At 37.3% G+C, this 19,719-nt stretch overlaps 1 protein-coding gene across 1 annotated transcript in view; it reads left to right on the forward strand.

Moving 5' to 3' along the window:
• The window catches only part of DPY19L3 (dpy-19 like C-mannosyltransferase 3), a 46,704-nt gene extending 27,785 nt beyond the window's left edge, over window positions 1-18,919 (forward strand). The window contains exons 13-19 of the mRNA XM_044987383.1: window positions 385-507; window positions 1,299-1,410; window positions 2,057-2,113; window positions 5,990-6,072; window positions 12,409-12,541; window positions 14,538-14,696; window positions 15,351-18,919. Of these exons, the coding sequence (XP_044843318.1) occupies window positions 385-507; window positions 1,299-1,410; window positions 2,057-2,113; window positions 5,990-6,072; window positions 12,409-12,541; window positions 14,538-14,696; window positions 15,351-15,512 (829 nt within the window). The 3' untranslated portion in view covers window positions 15,513-18,919. The remainder of the gene's footprint in view (window positions 1-384; window positions 508-1,298; window positions 1,411-2,056; window positions 2,114-5,989; window positions 6,073-12,408; window positions 12,542-14,537; window positions 14,697-15,350) is intronic.
• The last annotated feature ends 800 nt before the right edge of the window (window positions 18,920-19,719 follow it).

Genomic DNA, 19,719 nt, shown 5'->3' on the forward strand with positions numbered 1-19,719 from the left:
ATTTTGTTCCCCACCAAAATAACTCAACTAACTGATAAAGTTTGTATTGGCAATCACTAAATTTTTCATGTGAATTTGTTTTAGTATTTACAATACACTATAATGCAAATCATGGAAATAAACTACACGAACATTTATTTATTTTAAAAGTTTATTTAAACCCATAACCAGCACCCCAGAGATGAAAACAGAAAACCTGACATTTTATTATGGAGGTACTATTACTGTAATCATTATTATCTGTTAATTAGTACTAACATCAGGTGCTTTAATCTCTATGGTATCAGAGGTTAAAATAATTTTAAACTGCATGCAAATGTACAATTTTAAAATAATGTATTGTTAAGCCTAGCACAGCACTAATTTTTTTGTTTGTTCATTCAGTGGTTCAGCTAATGTCCAATCCATGGATAAAATGGAAATTTCCACAATAGTACTGAAGCCTGGAGCTACCTACAACTTAATGCACACAATTCTGTTTGGATGCCTGGCTTTAAGCACAATGAGGTATTTAAAAATTTCATTGTCTCTGCAAGCTGTTGAATATTTAATATCTAACACACTAGTAGTCATAACCCCATGCAGTGCTCTGCCTTCCCCATCTTACTGCCTGCTTCCTGGTGCAATTAACCCTTCCCAGCAGGATCTTTCCCAAAACAGTCAGACCACAGAGAAAACACACAATTTTGTTTGGGGGAAAAGTATTTAATCTCAAGCTTTTGTGACAAGCTGCCAAATTTGATCTTTTAGTTACTTCTGCTATGATGCCAATCCTCAGTGTCCTGGGAGCACAATAAAGTTGTGTTTAAGTTTCTCTGAAGTTACTGACCAGACATCAAAATACTTTTCATGGTTGTACATAGGCTTGGCAAATTCAGTTTTTATTTTTGTATGATTTCAACTGATATTGATTTGTAAGTATTTTTTTCTGTTATCTATTTAAATTGAAAATTTGCATGAAATTTTGTGGGGGGTCAGACAATTATTTAATAGCAGCAGAGATTCAAAAAGTTTAAGCTTTATAACCACTAAACACAAATTGTCAACATCACATGTCAAAAATATACAAAGTAAGCATTCTTAAACTCAAAAAAAAGTTCAAGGATCATTTTTCTTACTTCACTTGTATGTAAATTTATTATCATTGATGAAAATATTTCATCGGTTTGTGAGTATGTTGTAAAATAGACTTTTACCAACATTTACCTGTTAAAAAAAAAATTCTTTCAAGCCCTCATGTACAGGCATACCATTCACTATCGCCTCACATGATCAATGAAAACTTGCTTATCTTCCAGAATGAAGTACCTTTGGACTTCCCATATGTGTGTATTTGCCTCTTTTGGTTTGTGCAGTACTGAAGTTTGGGGATTTGTCCTGAAATCTGTTCGTCTCTACACACCACAGAGGGTTAGAGCTATATTTCTTATGACAGTATTTGAAATTCTGTATTTTCCCATAATTAGACAAATGAAGCTTCAGCTTGTTAAAAGTAGATATGAAATAAATCTAATGTTTTTAGGCCTCTCACACTATATGGAAACATTTAAAAAGCACTAGTTAATACTTCTAAAATGTGTATTCAGATAAATGATTCATTTTAAATTTAAACTAGTATTTTCCTGGGGTTTCATAATTTAAGCAATGCCATTTTAATGCACTAGGTGGCAATATAGAAGAAGCTGTGAAGGCTAGTAACACCTTGACTAAATAAAAATCCTAGAATTTTTTAGAATTAATCAGCAGTTTGAACAGACTTATAATTTATTATACTGTACAGGAGACTTTTTTGCACTTCATAGGATATTTAAAGTGCATAAATTTAAAGTAACATTTTGTGGTGGTTTGTAATCCTTCTTCTATATAGAATGATTTTTATAACTATTGGTCTTTAGCTCAGAACAAATAGGCCCAGATCTTGAAATGTGATCTGCACAGACAGATGCTTATGGCATTATTCATTCCATCAAGCAAAGGAAAAATATTCATTTAGATCAAAGCACTTTATACTGTGCCATAAAAACTAATCATAGTTTGTTTTGAATTTTTCTCCTAGCTATGTGTCATTAGGTATTTGGTACCAATAATCATATTGCTGTACCTTTCCTGTAAGGTAAGAAATGTTTTCGTCTTAATATTTTGGTATGTTTTCCCTCAGGGGTAAAAAATTCATTTTTGTTTTGAAAAAATTCCCGATTATATAAAAGAAGACCCATGTATCGGATGTAAAAACATATCACTGTTTTTCATACTGCCTCAAAATTGTACATTTGAAAATAAATACCGGGTGAGAGGCTTTAGCTAATAACATGAGATTCATGGCTGAATTTTAAGAAAATGATGTAATTGTATGTGTAAAAAAATATTGATTGCCTGTTTAAATTGCATATGCATTCACTCAAATTAACAGTCGCACCTAACTGATCACTTGCATCCTAAGATACAAGTGCATGTGAAATTGTGGTAGTTATGTGTGCAAATTATCAGTTAGGAATGATTTTCATTCCTATATTCTGAAAACGTAAGCTTATATCTGTTCAAATTTTAAGTACTTATAGGTAAGTTGCAGTTAAGATACAGATTGTTAACTGGTGTAATGATCCATTTTAGGAGCAGAAATGATTATCTTCTGCTCTACTGCTGTACTTCATTTTATGCAATCTTTGAAGTAAACCTACAGAATTATTAAACCAGTCTAAGATTTGTGTTATCATCAACCCTGTCTCAGGAGCAAATGATAACAAGGCTCAAGCTTTTATATGTAAATACATGAAACAAATGTGTTTATGCAACACCAAGATAAAATAAGTTCCATAATAATAGCATATATGAAGTAGACTATTAGTCTGATCAGCCTGTCATATATCTGAGATTTAGATCATTAATTTAATGGAACGCTGACAACTGGGCAGGCCATTCTTTTAATCTATATTTATAGAAACAAACAAACAAAAATTCAGCAGCTACTTTGATGCAGAAATTATTTCTGCTATACCCAATGGGAGACAAGATGTTTCCCTTGAAATCATTAGCTTCAAAGAAACTCAAGGTGAAGCTCGTTATCAGAGTTAAAAAAAATGAAGGGAATCTTCTTCATAATAACCAAGGAACTGCCACCTAGCAATAGAGAAAATTCTGAAGCTCTGTTAAGTCTCCTTGTGAATTTTATTAATTTATTTTAAAAGTAAATACAGTTCAGAGGCAAAATGGAAAGTCAAACTATTAACATAGTGGGACACAGTGGTCTAGATTATCTCATGGTTCTTTTTCTCATTTCGGTAGATGTTTTGGGGTTTTTTGCATATTTTTAGGGATACTGTTTTTTCCTTCCAGTATGCCAGTTTAGGAAATGTAGCACCTCTCCACATCCCAGAGAATGGATGGGAGGTATCCGTTTTTATGTATGCTAGAGGTGGCAAGTCCTTTTTCTGTAGAATGCTGTCTCGGATAACACATCAATATGATATTCAATCCAACTCTTCAGAAGCTGAGATCTTTGAAGCCAATATCCATTTCTGAAGTGTCATTAAAGCATATAGGGTCCACTGAAGTGAAAGGGAGACTCCTTTGACTTTTGTGGGCTGTGGGTCAAGCCCATAGATGTGTTCAAACTACCTGAAGAGCCCGGTATCCAAATAGTGCAGGTATTAAGGAAAAGCAGGCTAATTCATAGAGTTTAAGAGCTTAACCCTGCAAGGTACTGAATGCTCAATGTGAGTGAACAGATTTAGCTCCTCTCAAAATGCTTGGCATCTTTCAGGATCAGGCCCTTAAGTAAGGACTTTCTGAAAAGGAGATTGAATTCTCTGCTAGCTAGGACTCAATTTAAAAAAACAAAACATTGAAAATAGCAATTCCCCAAAATTCTGACTTATTACTCACTCTTCAGGGCCGAAAACTTTTCAACAAATAGATTAAAATGCTGTCAGTGAACCAGTCCTCAGAGTATGGCCAGAGAAAGTGATTAACCTCTCTACTGAGAGAGATCCAGAATCTTTTCCTTCCATGACAAAGGAATGGTTTATGTATATCACCCATCCCAACCTTTGCAAGAAAGCTGAAGGTGTAAGTTGATTCTGTTGGATATCAAGACATACAGTATATGCTTTGCACCTAATAAATTATTATTTTCACACACCCCATATGTGCACAGACTGCATAAACATCTTCCATATTTATTACATGTAAAAATAAAGTTTAACTGGCCATCATATCTGGTTCTTGTGAAGGAGTTGTAAGCAAACCCATTTAGCATAGCCCCTTGAGGTTACACTTATAAGAGGAAATATGCATTAGCCCCCTCCCCTAAACCAGCAATTTTATGGGATTAACCACCTAATCCTGAATAAGATAATGAAAGCTTCTTTTAAGACATGTGGTTGCTACAATCCCAAATACTTTTCCTGAAAGATTATTTATTCAGCTACAGCTGTGGCTGCAACACTAGCCAGCTTTTAGATTAGTTATACAGTGTGTCTTGAGACATCTACATATCTAGTCACATGAATTTTCTACATTAGTGTACTGCAGACTACAACTTTCACATAAAAAACTAAAGGCTGGAGGATTTCCATGCGTAATGCAGATATACAGCCGCTAACGTTGACTACGCTTATAGTTCCATTCCATATTTGTCCAGCATGTTATTGCTTCAGCATGTTATTGAGGTTTAAAGGTTTGTGGTTTTTTTTAAATCAAAATTTTTAGTCATTATCCAGGTTGTTTAATGTCTTTATATGCATTCTTTACAATTTAAACATAGAAGATTATCTATCAAATTTTGTTTGTATGAGTCAGTTATTCCTAAACAAATTGTTAGTATTTGCTAAGGCCACAAAGCTGATTAAGTCCAGAATTCCCATTATGCCATGAAATCCTGACTTTGTGTTGTTAAGTAAATCTAAACCTTGAAAAATTTAGTTGGTTAGGGTACAGATATCTTTATTGTAGTCCATTATGCCTACGTCTTTACAGAGACTGGCATGTTTAACAATGTAGTCTAAGATTGAGGTTCCATAGAAACATGAGGAAAGGACAGTCAATCTTATTTTTAGTTATGATTTCCAGCCTAATATCCCTAAGGATGATGATATTTAACATCCTGGTTGCTTTCATCTTTAGGCGAATTGAAACAGTATGAATAACTTCAGCGGTTCTCGCCTTTTCATTATACAATGAACATAAAATGTAGATGCTTAAAATTTATTCACCTAAATAAGTAGCCGGATATTTTTAGAGGTGTCAAGCACTAATGTCACTAACCAAGACCAATGGGAACTGCAGGTGCTCTGCACTTTTATTAAACTGGCCTCTTAAGTGTCTAATTTTAGGCCCTCAAATTTGAGAATTTTTGTTTAATAATTTTATAGAAAAAAGTCTGCAAGCTTCTTAAATTTACTAGTAGACCAAAGTGGGGAATAAGTTCCAAATTTGAGGGACTCTGGGAGGACACATCCTGACAGCAGTCCCTCTCTTTTAAACGGAGTGTTATCCAATGTATCTTCTCCGATCTCAACTGCAGAAGTATCAGACTAGAAGAGAGGCAGTCAACACAGTAGATTTAGGGCTTTGTAAGTCGTAACAAATAACTTAGACCAGTAGGCACCCAGTACAGTTTCCAAAGCACTGTCACAATATCGGCTACAGAAACAGACTGCCACATTCACCACTAGCTTCAGTTTCCAAATATATTTAAGGTGTAGTCTAATCTCTAGATGATAAAACCATGGAATGGTCTAGTTAAGTTAAAAAGCCACCTTGATCATTCTACTCTTATCTGATCTAGCATCAGCTGAGGACCTCAACAGGCCCCAGATTGCCAATCAGAGGGGCAGATATACTAAAGCCTTTTAGCTTATCTATAAGGGAGAAAATATCAATAGTTCAAACCAGCCATTTACACTTATTTATTTAGTAATTGAGCTCTGTTCCAATATCCAGAATTCGGTTTGTTCATTTTGTCTTCAGGTTGTTTTGTTTGTAATTCTAGTTCTGTCCAGGAATGGTGGATGAGCTGTCAGAGCTGAGAGAATTCTATGATCCAGACACAGTGGAGCTGATGAACTGGATTAAGTAAGAGTATTTTTATTTAAGTTAAATGCTATTTATAATAATCCAATATTCTTGTATATAGTGCTCTCCTGTTCCATTTGCCACAGGTCATCAGTGAACTATAGTGACCTGTGGGGATGATTAAAGGGGAGTGGGATATCTAGGGACTAGAAATCAGTGACTGTGGAAAACAGATAGTTGCAACTCTTGCCAGCCTGCTGTGTCCTGGTACAGAAGTTTACCACTGTTTGGCAACAAGGTTTCTGGAAACAAGTTGTCTCCATTAGGTCCTGTGGGTGGATAAGCACAGATCATTCCCTTGGCTGAAAAGGTGAGAGAATCTTCAGTTTGGAGAAGGTGATGGTCAAAAAATGTATTGAAATCAATTAATCTCCATGTGACCTTTCATATCTCCTCAGATGCACTTCTGTTTCCTTTGGTCTTTATTTTTTTTTTAGATAGCATTAAAAAGTGAGGGGCATTCACTTGTGAAAATCTGTTTTCACAGAGTATGCACGTGTCAGTGTCTTGCCCTTACTTTAAAATAACTCAATCTATGTATATATTTGTAGTGGCTTCCCGGCACAGGGGCATGGTGGTTTTGGTGCAAACAGTGGACTGAATGCTGCACTCAGAACTCACACCAAATTAAACCTGCACAGATGCACTGAAGTTAGAATTTAGCCCACTGTCTGCTTTGCTTGAGGTGTGCAAAATGTTTGAACTTACTCAGACTGGAGGTGTATCAGGGTTTACCAGAGTTCTGGTGTTTGTCGTCCCTGGAAATTGCATTTATTTGGAATTCTGACATAGCCATTTGCTATTTTATTTTTAAAGCAGAATTGTGTTCTTGAGAAAATATTTTGAAAGTAAAACATGAACCTGCTGCTTTTTAGCCTTTTAAATATTTTGAACACTTTAGTATAGCACTGCATTATTTTACTTCCAAGTTTGCTGTTTAATATCCCACATTTGAATAATTGAAGTTATTAGGGTTGCCAATTTTGGTTGGACGTATTCTTGGAGGTTTCATCACATGAGCATCTTCAATTCAAGATTAATCTTTAATTCCTGAGACTCCAGGACAATGCTGGATGGTTGGCAACCGTAGAAGTTATATGTGTGCAATGTATTGTGATGAAACTAGTCACTCAGCGTTTTACAGCAACTAATGTTTTTCACTCCTAGCAATAATCTTATGAACCATAATGCTGTATTTTCCTACTCTGCAACCTGTGAAAATCAATGTAATTATTCACAAGTAAATATGTTACTAATTTTAGAGTGGTATTCTGAAAGCAGGCCCATTTTTGTCTCTATCATTTAGTATCTTTGTAGCCACATTGACACTACCTCATGACTAATTTTTAATCAGCCAGTGCCATTTAATGCCACTTTTTTATTAAGAGATGGTAAATATTTGATAGCTCAGGTCTCTTGAGTCCCATATACAGAGTTTGATATAGATTTGTACCTAAAATATACATGTGGCTTTGGTCCCAACCATGAACTGGATTTCACTTGATGCAGTGAGAATGATTTCTCACATCTTCCCTCTGCTGAAAATGCTAACATTTTCATTTTAATGTGTGACGTTAGAGTAAGTTTTTTCTTTAGGATTTAATGCGTTTAGAAATAATGTTCACATAGAAAAATTAGTTAGTTGTGCACTAACTACAATCAAACAAATTTATGGCATGCACCTCAAGATTGGATTGATATTTTCTTAATTTAAAATGAAATTGTGGAATCAGGACATTATACTGTACTACCACTTGGCAATTTTGCTATAGTTAAAGGTCTGCCAGAATTTGTATTATAAACTCTTGATGTCAAGAATTATTCATTCATTTGTAGAAAATGAAGTGTGGCTGAACTCGTTTGTCATATATAATATTGAATTAGGATACCTTTGTTCCATTTTGCAAACCTTTCCACATCAAAAAGGCCTTTGAGTCTGACAGATCCAAATACAGTATCTTTTGCCATGTTTTGGACCATTACTAAAGAATATTGTATCTTTTGGGTTGTGATTTTATACATCCTCTGTTACAAAAATGAGTGAAAAGGGAGCAAGAGTGTATGTACCGGAGCAGCCCTTAGAGCTTTGTGTTCCCATGTAGGAGGTATGGGAAATTCTTAGCTTTGATCTCTCTCCCTAAGACAACATGAACACACTCATTTGTGAGATGGGGAAGAAGAGCAGAGTGAGCTCCCCTATTCTATTTACTGCTGCTAGGTGATCTAGGAGTAATGTCTTCTGCCTTCAAGGGAGATCCGGTCTACACTTATGAAATTTTTTTAACCAGACCAACCACCATGCAAAAGTTTGTCACAAACCTAAAACAGAGGCCAGGTTTGTTGAAAAGTTTCCTGAGATGCGAACCTTTTTGCAAAGCTTGGCTGGCTTTCAAGTACATCTGGGCCAAGTGTTGAGTGAAATTGCCTAATTTGTGATTGCAGATAGAAATCATGTGAAACTCAAAAACAAAGGGCCTGGGCCAAAAAGAAAAGAATAAATAATTCTTTTTTTACAAATCAATATAATGAGATAGTGGCCATATTCCATCTTCAAGCTAAGGACAGCGTTTCTTCCCTACAGTGCCATTACTGACCTATGCCGCAGTGCCTAGTTTCAGAGCTCAAGAGAACTCATACTGGAAGCTAGTGCATGTGCTAGGCTTTAAAACTAACTAGTTTTGCCCTTTTTCCTCAGACTATTGGCACCATACTTTGAGCCACAGACTCTGATGGCAGACCAATTCATGTGTTAACTGACTGCCTAAAATGGGTGCATGCCCACTTTACAGGTGCATTCAATTGTGTGTGAAAATTTGAATGCACAAAAATCAAGGCTAGGATGAAAAATGCATGTGTTATTTTCTGTGTACATATTTCCTCCCTCTTTTGTGATGTTGCAGTCTTTCTAATCCAGAGGCCAAATTGGTCTTGAGAGTTTCCATGAATGTGTTTTATTCTGGCCAATAAAACACTGGGGGGGCGGGGGGGGGAAAACTAACAATGTCAGCTAGTCCCATCATATTTTAATGTGGTATTCTGTGAATAAATGGCATTTTCTTTTCAGGATGAATCTGCTCTAGAGTGCGGTGTTTGGGAAGCCCTTTTCAGAAAATGCATTCTTTTTCTATTGAATATATTCCTTCCTTCTTCACCAGGGCCGGCTCTAGGCACCAGCAAACCAAGCATGTGCTTGGGGTGGCACATTTTCAAGGGCGGCATTCTGGCCGCCACTTTTTTTTTTTTTTTTTTGCTTCCGGTGGCAAAAGCCTAGAGCTGGCCCTGGCAGTAGCAGCGCATCATGCGCGCGGGGTGCCCTGGGGCTGCTGCGGTTCGCGCTGCAGGAAGCAGCGCCACACCTTGTGGCTGGGCCAGACAGGCTCCGAGCAGGGGACACTCGGGCTGGGTGCTGCCCCACGGGGCACATGGAGCTGCCTGCAGGTGCCGCAGGGTGGGCGCCCCCCAGCGCCACAGCCGGGGCTGGGCGAAGCGGCCCACGCCACCCAGGGACTGCGGCAGGGCAGCCAGAAGCAGCAGCGGGACCATAGAAGGGCTCTCCAGGGCTCCGCTTCCTCTGGGGCTACCCTGCCCTGGCTCCTCAGCCCCTTGCCGGGGCAGTCCCCCAGCTCTGCCCTCCCGGGTCCCCGCTGGTCCTGGAGGTGGGAACCCTGGCTGGAGGGACCCTGGGCTGAGGCGTAGCCCAGGAGCCCTGCTGTTTACCCTGACCCCGCCAGTGCCAGACCGGCTGCAGGTGAGGGGGGAGCAGGCAGAGTCAATACTGGTGGGGGGGGGAGCCCAGGGCTGGGGCAGCACAGGGTGCGGGGGAGGGGGAAGAGAGAGCCCAGGGCTGGGGTGGGGAGCAGCCAAAATTTTTTTTTGCTTGGGGTGGCAAAAAAAACCTAGAGCTGGCCCTGTTCTTCTCACTTGATTAGTAAAAGGATAACCTGAGCTTTGCCAGCTTTTATAACAACCTTGAACTCCACAGTCCGCTTTCAGCTCTCGAAAGCTCTTAATAGAAACAGTAACTATTTCTACTGATACAACCCATAATTGCAATGTTTGCTGTTTCAGTAGGGCCTCCTTAAAATAAAACAAGTGTATTGGATTTTCATATCAGTTTACCAAGAACAGAAAGAATTACTACCCCTTTCTGAAGTCTATGCAGGTTAATCTCAGACCTACAATTCCTATAAAACCCTTTTATTTTTAATGAGTTATTCTGTAGTTTTTACATAATTCTATAAATTCTTAAAAGTGTAGATAAAGCAAGGGTTCATGCATTATATTATAGTGCTCAGTTTACCCATTAGTTCAGCAGTAATTAACTTGTTGAAGCTTAGAGCTTCAGCAATAAATGAGATTATTTGTTCAAAATGCCATCAGGTCTGCTTGGAATGACATTTAAATTATATAATGTAAATCAGTTTGACCTGTAAGTCCTTGTCATTATTTAGTGACATTTCTTAGAGAATAAATTGTTTGCAGGTTGGGCAGCCTGGTACAGAGTTTGGCAGAAAGCTATAAAAACAAATTATCCTTTCATTTTATATATCATTTGTTCAGACATTTGTAAAAATTGCTTCATTTTTCTGTAATAGAGAAGTGCCATTCAGTGGTTTGAAGCATGTTAATTGCTTTAGATACAGACCACAGCTGTTAGTGGGTGAATCAGGTAGAAGTATTAGTGAAAGATGCATACATGAAACGTTGCAAATCATGCTGTACCTTTAACATACTGGCTACGTGTGTCATGTCCCTCTCTTATGGCTAATCCATAGGATCAAAGCCTGCTACTTATGATCAGATGAAGGAATTACTCTCTCTATCTCAAATGGTGGAGTCCTGTGCTTTGTTTCTGGTTCGGGGTTCAGTTGCTGCTACAGCTAGTGGTGCGGACCATTATATGTGCATACTGCTACATTCCAAAAGAAAGTAGTTTCTTTTTGATGGAACATATATTCATGACACTTGTAGCTTTGAATGTTTTAAGTGCAAATAAAATATTAAAGCGAGATTAAAGACTAATAATTTCAAATAAAACTGGTTTTATAAACCACAGAAAAATCATTTTTCAGTTACGTTAAACTGGCATATTAAAAATTATTATCTATGCCCTTTTTGAATGAGATTAACATGGAACTGCAAGAAGTTTTAGGAAAGGTTTATGATAAATATTAATTCATTTTTAAGTAGTATCTCCTGGAGGGCTCTAGGAAAATGTAATGCTCTCCTCTTAACATTCTCAAACTTTATCATGGAGCTCCATGAAAAAAAGACTGATAATTTACAGCCACCATTTAATAAGGCCTCTAACATACACCTTTAGATATTGGCAGGTGCATGCACTGGTATGTGAAGAAAGCATATTTCTGTATCAAGTTACCTGACAATTACTTGATTGTTAGGTTGGGGTTGTGTGTGTGTCTCTGGCCATGGGTATTTATGCTTCAGATTCCCTCCTAATTCCATTTTAGTTTGTGCTCCTTTTTATTGTCCTAATCTCACTTTATAATCTGCCTCGGTCATGACGCCTACAAGACACTGGACAAATGCTACACAGCTGGTATACTGTAACCACTTTTTATTACACTAATCATAAGTCTCACTGCTACCTTGTGCTCTGCCTTATCTGTTTGTTGTACCCACCCTTTGTGTCATCATATATTAGACAGAAATTTCTGAGTCAAGGACCATCTCTTCATTGTGTAGATTCAAAATGAACACAAGGATAGTTATGATGAATGACAAAAAATTCTTGCATTTTGATTGATCCATGCTGTCAAACAGATTGGATCAGTATCAGTGGAGAGCAGTCATTTGGTTAGGAGTGAAAGATTAGAATTGCAACATCTTTTCTGATAAGATACTTTAAACACATGACAAGTAGATGCCTACAAATATTCACAGGCTGTGTAAGCTAGCGAATGACATTATAAATTGAAATTAGTAGGCTTTACCCAAAAAGACTAGCTCTAAGCAGCTATTTGCATATCTCAAATAATTTAGGATTTTCAGGCCCAGATTTTCAGAAAGCCTCTTTAATTGTCTGTAAAATTTGCAAGCACATCCATTTCTAGTTTCCAGAACTGACATTTATGCATGCAGTTTACCCATTTAGCAAACAGATTTATTTATGAGGGCCTAGTGTTTAGGGGATTCATTGCAAATCTTTTCCATCATATTCAGTGACTTCAAGAATCAATCACATTTTCTAGAACATTTTGCTAGCTGAGATGAAAGAGATTGGGGGATGGGGGAAAACAGTTCTCCTGATCTCTAACTGTGCTGATGCAAAGTGCTACCTCAAAGATTTCCTCAATGTTCTGAACATTTGTTTAGGTCAAACACTCCTAAGAAAGCAGTGATTGCTGGGAGCATGCAGCTATTAGCAGGAGTCAAACTGTGCACTGGAAGGATCTTAACTAATCACCCACATTATGAAGACAAGAGTCTAAGGGAGAGAACAAAACAAGTAAGAACATTCTGATCTTACTTTCATCTAATTCCTATTACTATAAGATGGGTCTATCCCACAAAAGCATGTACGCCTGAATGGAGCGTTGAGACAGAAATAATTTTGTTCACTGCTTCTAGTTTGTTTCCTGGTGCAGTTCAAAGTATTGGTGTAATCTCTGAAGCTTTTAATGGTTTGAGAGTCTGCTAATTTAGGGCCAGATTCTGATATTCTTACTGAGAGACTCAGCACCAAACTTTAAGCCCATGGGGAAAGAGAGCTAAAGTGGTTTGCAGCCATGCTTGCACCCAACTATGTAATTTAGACTGCCTTATGGACAGCAATATGACCCAGAATCTACACTATCCTATATGCTACAGTCCCATCTCCTCAGAGGGACAGCCACCAGCTGCATTGGGGGGAATTCTCCCCTAGCTGGATCCAGAGCTTTTAGAACCCTTTTATGTCACCCTGGCACTTTACCTGGCATAAGAGGAGTAGCAGTGAGAATCTCACCTGTTGAATAGTACCCTAGAATATACATTTGTGTAGTCCCACTGATATCAGTATACATATGGCATAAGTGCTACTAAACTTGAGTAAAAGCATCAGAATCTGGCCCTCAGAGATCACCTTCTCTCCTTGTGTGATGACATGGCAGTTGCAGTCATCCAAAGCTATGGAGCTAAAAGCCATCTGGTTTAATTATGAAGAGGCATTTTCAGTGGAGCAATCCTGATTCTGCAGCCTATTCCCTTTCCTTTATTGCAGCAGAGCTGATCTGTTGACCTTTAGTGCATGTCCCAAAGTCTGTTTTCTCACAGTGTGTTCAGGACGGTAACTTTAGCTAAAGTGGCTCAAGGGTCTCCTTTGTGGAACAGAGCCAGATGAAATAAAGTGTACAGTTTTATAAATACTTGTACATCAATTCAAGTGCTGATATGGTTTAATCCACTAAAATGAATAATATAGCAATAATGCTTAAAGAGAGGGGACACTTTCTGGCTGTTAATGATAAGAGACTGAGGCAAAATTTCATTTTCCCCATTAACGTGTCATGATGTTGGGAAAAAGAGCACTAGACTACAGCACTTTCAGCAGCGCTTGTAGTGGTGACACTCCAAGCCAATGGGAGAGGCAGTACACAGGGCTGTCTACACTGGTGCTTAGGTCGGTATAATATACGTTGCTCAGGGGTGTGGATTATCCCACCCCTGAGCAATGTAAATTATACGGAAGTAACCTGTAGTGTACACAGTCTTACTCTTTTGGGGGGGGGGGTGCGGGGGGGTTTGCACAGAATTCAGAGGTGAAATCCTAGCCCTATTGAAGTCAATGACATTGACTTTGACTTCAGTGGGCCAGGATTTCACCCACTCTAATTCTTGTTGCTGTTCTTCACATATTTTTTCTTGAAGAAACATAACAAACCATAAGTGTGCTGTATAGCCTGTAGTAAACATAGGTATTGGTGAGAACTACAGAATATATCTTGAAACATTAAAAAGTGAAATATAAAAGTAGAGAATTTTTAAATGTTTCAATCTATTACAATAAAAATGACACAACACTGACACTCCTTTCTACCATTAAAGACCTACAAATAAATGACCAACAAACACGCAAGCCAAAAACAACCCTACCCCAAGCAGAGGTCTGACCCAGAAGGGAGAACTGCAAGAAACTCCATGAAGTCTGTTAGGGACTTGGCTATTGCTGTTAATTTTACATGGAAAGCATTCAGGTGCTATGTTGGGCGAAAGGGTAAATCCTTTACATTAGATAGAATGACTATATTTCTAATACATTTTGGAAGCCATATGAGAGATGTCTGGCTATATAGTAACCAAAGACAATGATATTTGCCTTATACTTGGAAGGTAATTGAGTCACATCTTGAAGATTGTATTTTTAAAGACAAACATCTCATCTTTCTCTGGTTCAAGATGAAAAAACAAATACAGTGATAACAAGTCTGTTTTGCTCTTACAACTTCATTTTTCTGTTTTTGTAGGTTTATCAGGTATATGCAAAAAGATCTCCTGAAGATGTCTACAGCATACTGAGATCCTTTGGAACAAACTATGTAATCTTAGAGGACAGCATATGTTATGAAAGAAGGCATAGCAGAGGCTGTCGGTTACGAGATCTGCTCGATATAGCTAATGGTCATGTAAGTGAAGTACAAGGTTTTAGAAGGAAAAATGTATTTTGTTTAATTTCCTCAAGCAATTAATGTTTGAATCTGAAGCTGCTACTATATCTTTTCCATTTTGCAATGAGGGTGGGAACTAAGGCCCAGTGGAGCCATTTTTCATCTAGAAGTTCAGCCTAAAAGGAGTCTAGCTGCTTTAACTGATAGTAGTAGGGGAAAATCCCCACCTGCTGGACCTCAGGTGAGCACGGCACATGCATAGTGTTCCCTGTGTATAATCTTCCAGAGCCTGGGAGGGTGGAGGCATGGTCTCCAACAGGGAGAGAGGTTGGGTAACGGTGTAAGACACATGGCTGTGCCCAGGGAGTTCTCACCCCTTACTAGGAGTTGGCTCCACAGGGTGAAGGCCCTAAACAAACTGCACAAATGCAAGCAAAATTGCATAGACTCTGTGCCACAGACAAACTAGGGCTAGAACTTAACCTTTTAACAATAGTGCAGCCAGTGGTGCTATTGTAACATCTAACATTTTAATTTGGTCCTTTCTTCGCATTTGGTTCACATTGGCCCTTTGAGCATATTCCTGTTTTTCTAATTCCTAGAGTTCCTTGTTATGACACATGATTGAGTAGTGGTTAAGGGTGTTTCACAAAGCTGTTCACTTTCTTACAGGTCATGGATGGTCTAGGAGAGAATGAACCTGATCTGAAAGCTTCACTGTATCCTCGCTTCTGTGAGGAAATTAAAAAAAACTTGTCTTCTTATTCTATGTACTTCACTAGAGTGTTCCAGAACAAAACATTCCATGTTTACAAGCTTGCTAAACATAAATAGCGTATATTCCCAACAGTGGTTTTAAATTCAGTATGTTATTGCTAGGACGACAGTGGGAAATGCTGAAGAAGTTTACAAAATGTTACTTTTTTAGGCATTTTAGATTGTGTTTCTTGTTTAATGACTGTGATTCTTCAGTTAGTTTGACAGTTTAATTTTTATAACATTCTTGACATTGACAGGGAATTTTCCATTTTTAGCTGACTGAAAAACATGTGCAGAATAGGCAGTCTGCATCAACGCTGCAGAATGACTAATTTATACAATTCTGCTCAGGGGTTTGAATATTTTACTGTACCATGAACGTGATAGAAGTAAGCTGAGTCTAGGCCTTGTTACTTCATAACTAAATATGTGTTAGCTGTGGTCTTTGAAGACATTAAAACAGTAAAAACTTTGGTTTCAATCCTAGAAGCTCATCCTCGCAGGCAAACTTCTCTACCCATGCAGAGCCTGTTTTGTCTTCAGTGAGACTCTCTTGGACCCTTAGGCCCACATAGTTTGGATCTGATGGCAGGATCGAAGCCTTTGATAGTGAAAACACATTGGAGACTAGAGTAACCTCCATGTTGTCAAACACTTTTTAATTATTCAGATGTGTGCTGTTGCTTGTTTTTATGCTGTTTTAACACCATGATAGATCTTAGTGTATTTCTTTTGAGACTTTAAGGTTGGAGCATGTTTGATACATGTAGCACTTTGGTATCCTCTACTAAAGGCAATTTAAAATGCTCAGAACAAGTATAACAAATGAAATACAAAATCTTTCATGATCCTTATAATACTCCTCCTTTGCTATATTCTGCTTTCCCTCTGTTAATGCCACATAGAACCAAGAGTAGAATATCAAAGTTGAACACTGCAATGGAGATGAGGGGAGCATATTGCCCTAAAAATGGCAGTGAAATTGTATGCTCACAATGGAGTTCTTTGCGTTAGGGTATTTGAAGTCCCCATAAAACATTTTTAAAACAAAACACTGTCACTGTTTCCCTCCTTCTCACCCTTAGTCAGTCATTTATTTTGGACTGATTTTGAAGATGATGTTCTATCTTTAAACTTTTGTAAACTTTGTGTTTTGTTTGTAGTCTTTATATTTTTTCCAGGCTAGAATTTTGTGAATTCTATGGAGTTTTTAAATACCATGTATAAAAGAAGTCACTGTTACAGTACTTTAGTGCTAACTTATTGTTTTTATACTAATTAGAAACTAGGTCTGCTTGAAAGCCTAACAGCACTCTCCCACTTTAACTAGGCACCTGCTATCCTTATTTGTTTCTTGTGAAAAGCAGAACAGGTAATAATCAAGTGCCTCTAGGTCAGTGCTGAATTAACATTTAAACATGTATAGGAGTATATGTGGCCTGCTCAAATAATTCATTTATGATAATTACTGTTGCAGTTAATTTCTAATGATGAGAAACTTAAAAGTGCTACTGATAGCAGACTCCACAGTTAATCTAATCAAGATGTGTAATGAAATTAACTTTCACAACTGAGCTGTATTCCAATTCCAAATGATTTAAATGTTTTCCATTTGTAGTTGTACTAAGCTAAATTACTGCAGGGATAGAGATGGTTATGTCACATGCTCAAACAATTTTATATTCAGTAAATACTCATTAAGCAGCATTCAACATCTTTCTGAACTTTCATGCTAACACAAAAGGAAAGTGTGCTTTAATCAAACTGTATTTAAATCAAACATTGATGGTAGCTAGGTTGTTAAACCAGGCAACTGGAACTCCTGAATAATTTCTGTCCTGTATTCCTTAATGAGGTTGGAGACCACTGCAGTTTAACATAATACAATAATAAAACATTTTAATCAGTATTAAAACTTTAATTAAGCCCGTAATGATGCATACCTGTTCTTGCTGACAGTATTGGTCAGTAAATTCCTCAATGAGTGCCTTACAATAATTGAAAACAAGCACATGTAAGGTATAGTATGTTTAGACTATGTTGTCTTATTTTAAAATGCAGTGTGGTCTTCTTTTAAGGTGCAGTTACTTTGCTCTAATTATATTTAAATATTCCAACATACATCAGTCTTTTGATTTTGAGAGTCTTGCTGATAGGTATAGTACTATTGAGAATAAAAAATTGTGACTAACATTAATTATTTTAAATAGATTGACATTTGTTATAATTTTAATATAGATTGTATTTAATGTTGCCAAAACAGAGCTGAAGCCTTTTGCAGAAACTATATGAAGTACCAAAAAAAAGAAAAATTTACAAGGTAGAGCCCAAGATAGCTTTGTTCTTTGCAGATTATAAGAAACATACTTCTTGTTATCACATCATCAGCATAGGGCAGTATTGTTTATAGAATACAAATTCCCCAAAGGCATCATAAACATTTGAAGTGTTAGCTGCAAAATATTTAGTTCCTGAAGTCAGCAGTTGTTAAGGTCTAAATGGTTTGAAAGGTGTGTGTCATTTTAAACATTCAAACTTTTCTAGGCCCTGAAAGAATTAATTCTAGATGGAAAGGTATATTTAAATAGCTAAGTGATACTCTATTTGTGCTATCTCCTTAGAACAGAAAGTAAGGGAAAGCCAGGAGAAAATACAATAGGAGCAAAACACTTACCAGCTGGAAGGAAAAGAGATACAACTAGCAGCACTATAGGTAACCATTTTAGTACTGCAGCTTACTGCCTTTCCCAAATTTAAAGGACTAATTACTAGAGGAGAGCATGCTGGGAAAGGGTGATCCCAAACTGGACAGTTCATTGGTGACCAGGCAGCTAACAGACAACACTCCAGTCGTGGTTGATGGTAGGAAAAAACGTTAAATTTCCTGTTCTCTGGGAGCCAGGATTAGGGTGTAAGAATCCCTGAGGCTTTCCTATCTCAAGTCTGGTGTTTTATGTATTTGTAATAATTATGTCCTCCTTTTTTGGTGGTTTGCTATGATATATGTTCATGCATTAAAATATGGATTCCTTTTTGACAACAACCTCTGCCTCTGATTGAAATTCATCACCCCAGTACATCTTCACAATTCCAAATGGCTATCATGGCATTTCTCATTATTTATGCTAAATCAGATGCACCTCCATTTGCTATAAAAACTGTTGTGCATTTAGGGAGATCTATAGATTACTAACTCAGTGACTCCTTGAATATATTGCATACTGTTCGTGACCATAGTAAGGACATTTGAACAGATACAGTTTTTGCCATAGTGCATAATTTGTAAGTGCAGAGAAATCTTTAGATCACAGAGCTGAAACATCATCAGATAAGGGATATTTTTTTTTAGGTGAGAAAAGCCGTTGGGGTTCAGAAGTACATTGCCCTTTCTGATTTGAATATTCTGTTGGTGAGATCTCCTATATAATTTTTATAATATGTTGTACTGAGATGTTATGAATATTGTATACTTAATAAAGTTTGTGTCCTTTTAAAATCATATCAGAGAGCCACTTTGTTTTTATGGTGAGGTGGGAATGGCAGCAGCTTTGGAACCTGCCCTTTGTTCAAGTCTCCTATGTTCTTTCATGTAAGCTAGGTCTCAGTGAGAAAAGTTTTGACCTTCTCTTAAGCTTGTTACATGACATGTGGAGTTAATATTATTTTTAATCACCTTTATAGTTTGACAGCATATGGGTCATTTTATTGAATTTCCAAGTTAATGATTTAGCAGTAGTGATTTTTCCCATCCCCAGTGCACTTAGCTTACGTGAGGTCAGTAGGCTGTCTTAAGAAGTTACACTGACAGTGGTAAATATAATTTGCTTTGACCCAGAGGGATCAGCTGCTGTGGGGTTTTTTGTGGGTTTTTTTTTTTGTTTGGTTAATTTCTTAAATTTGGGTAATTTTATGTTGTAGAAAGACGCATGTATTCTTTAGGGAGGAACAACAGAGAATAATTGCATATAGCAGGTGCCTTATTTGAATGTACAGGACCTCTAAGATAGGCATGATTTTAAAAAAACAGAAATAAGTTCTGTTCTAGAAATAGGTTGTGCAGACATGAACAGGAATGCAGCAGAGTGATGTCCTGTTCCCAGTTTTGCTTTTGATGCTTGACTAAAACAAGCTTGCATGAATGGTTCAAGAGGCCTTTTGCTAGTAGAGTGAATTAAGTGTAAATCAGAGATTCAGTGAGACTATGAACTTTAATTAATAGAATTTAATTATTACATGTAATATGTGTACATTGAATTTTCTAGACTAGGTTAAGTAGCCCTTT

This window comes from Mauremys mutica, chromosome 14 (assembly GCF_020497125.1).
Source record: "Mauremys mutica isolate MM-2020 ecotype Southern chromosome 14, ASM2049712v1, whole genome shotgun sequence".
Classification (NCBI taxonomy): Eukaryota; Metazoa; Chordata; order Testudines; family Geoemydidae; genus Mauremys; species Mauremys mutica.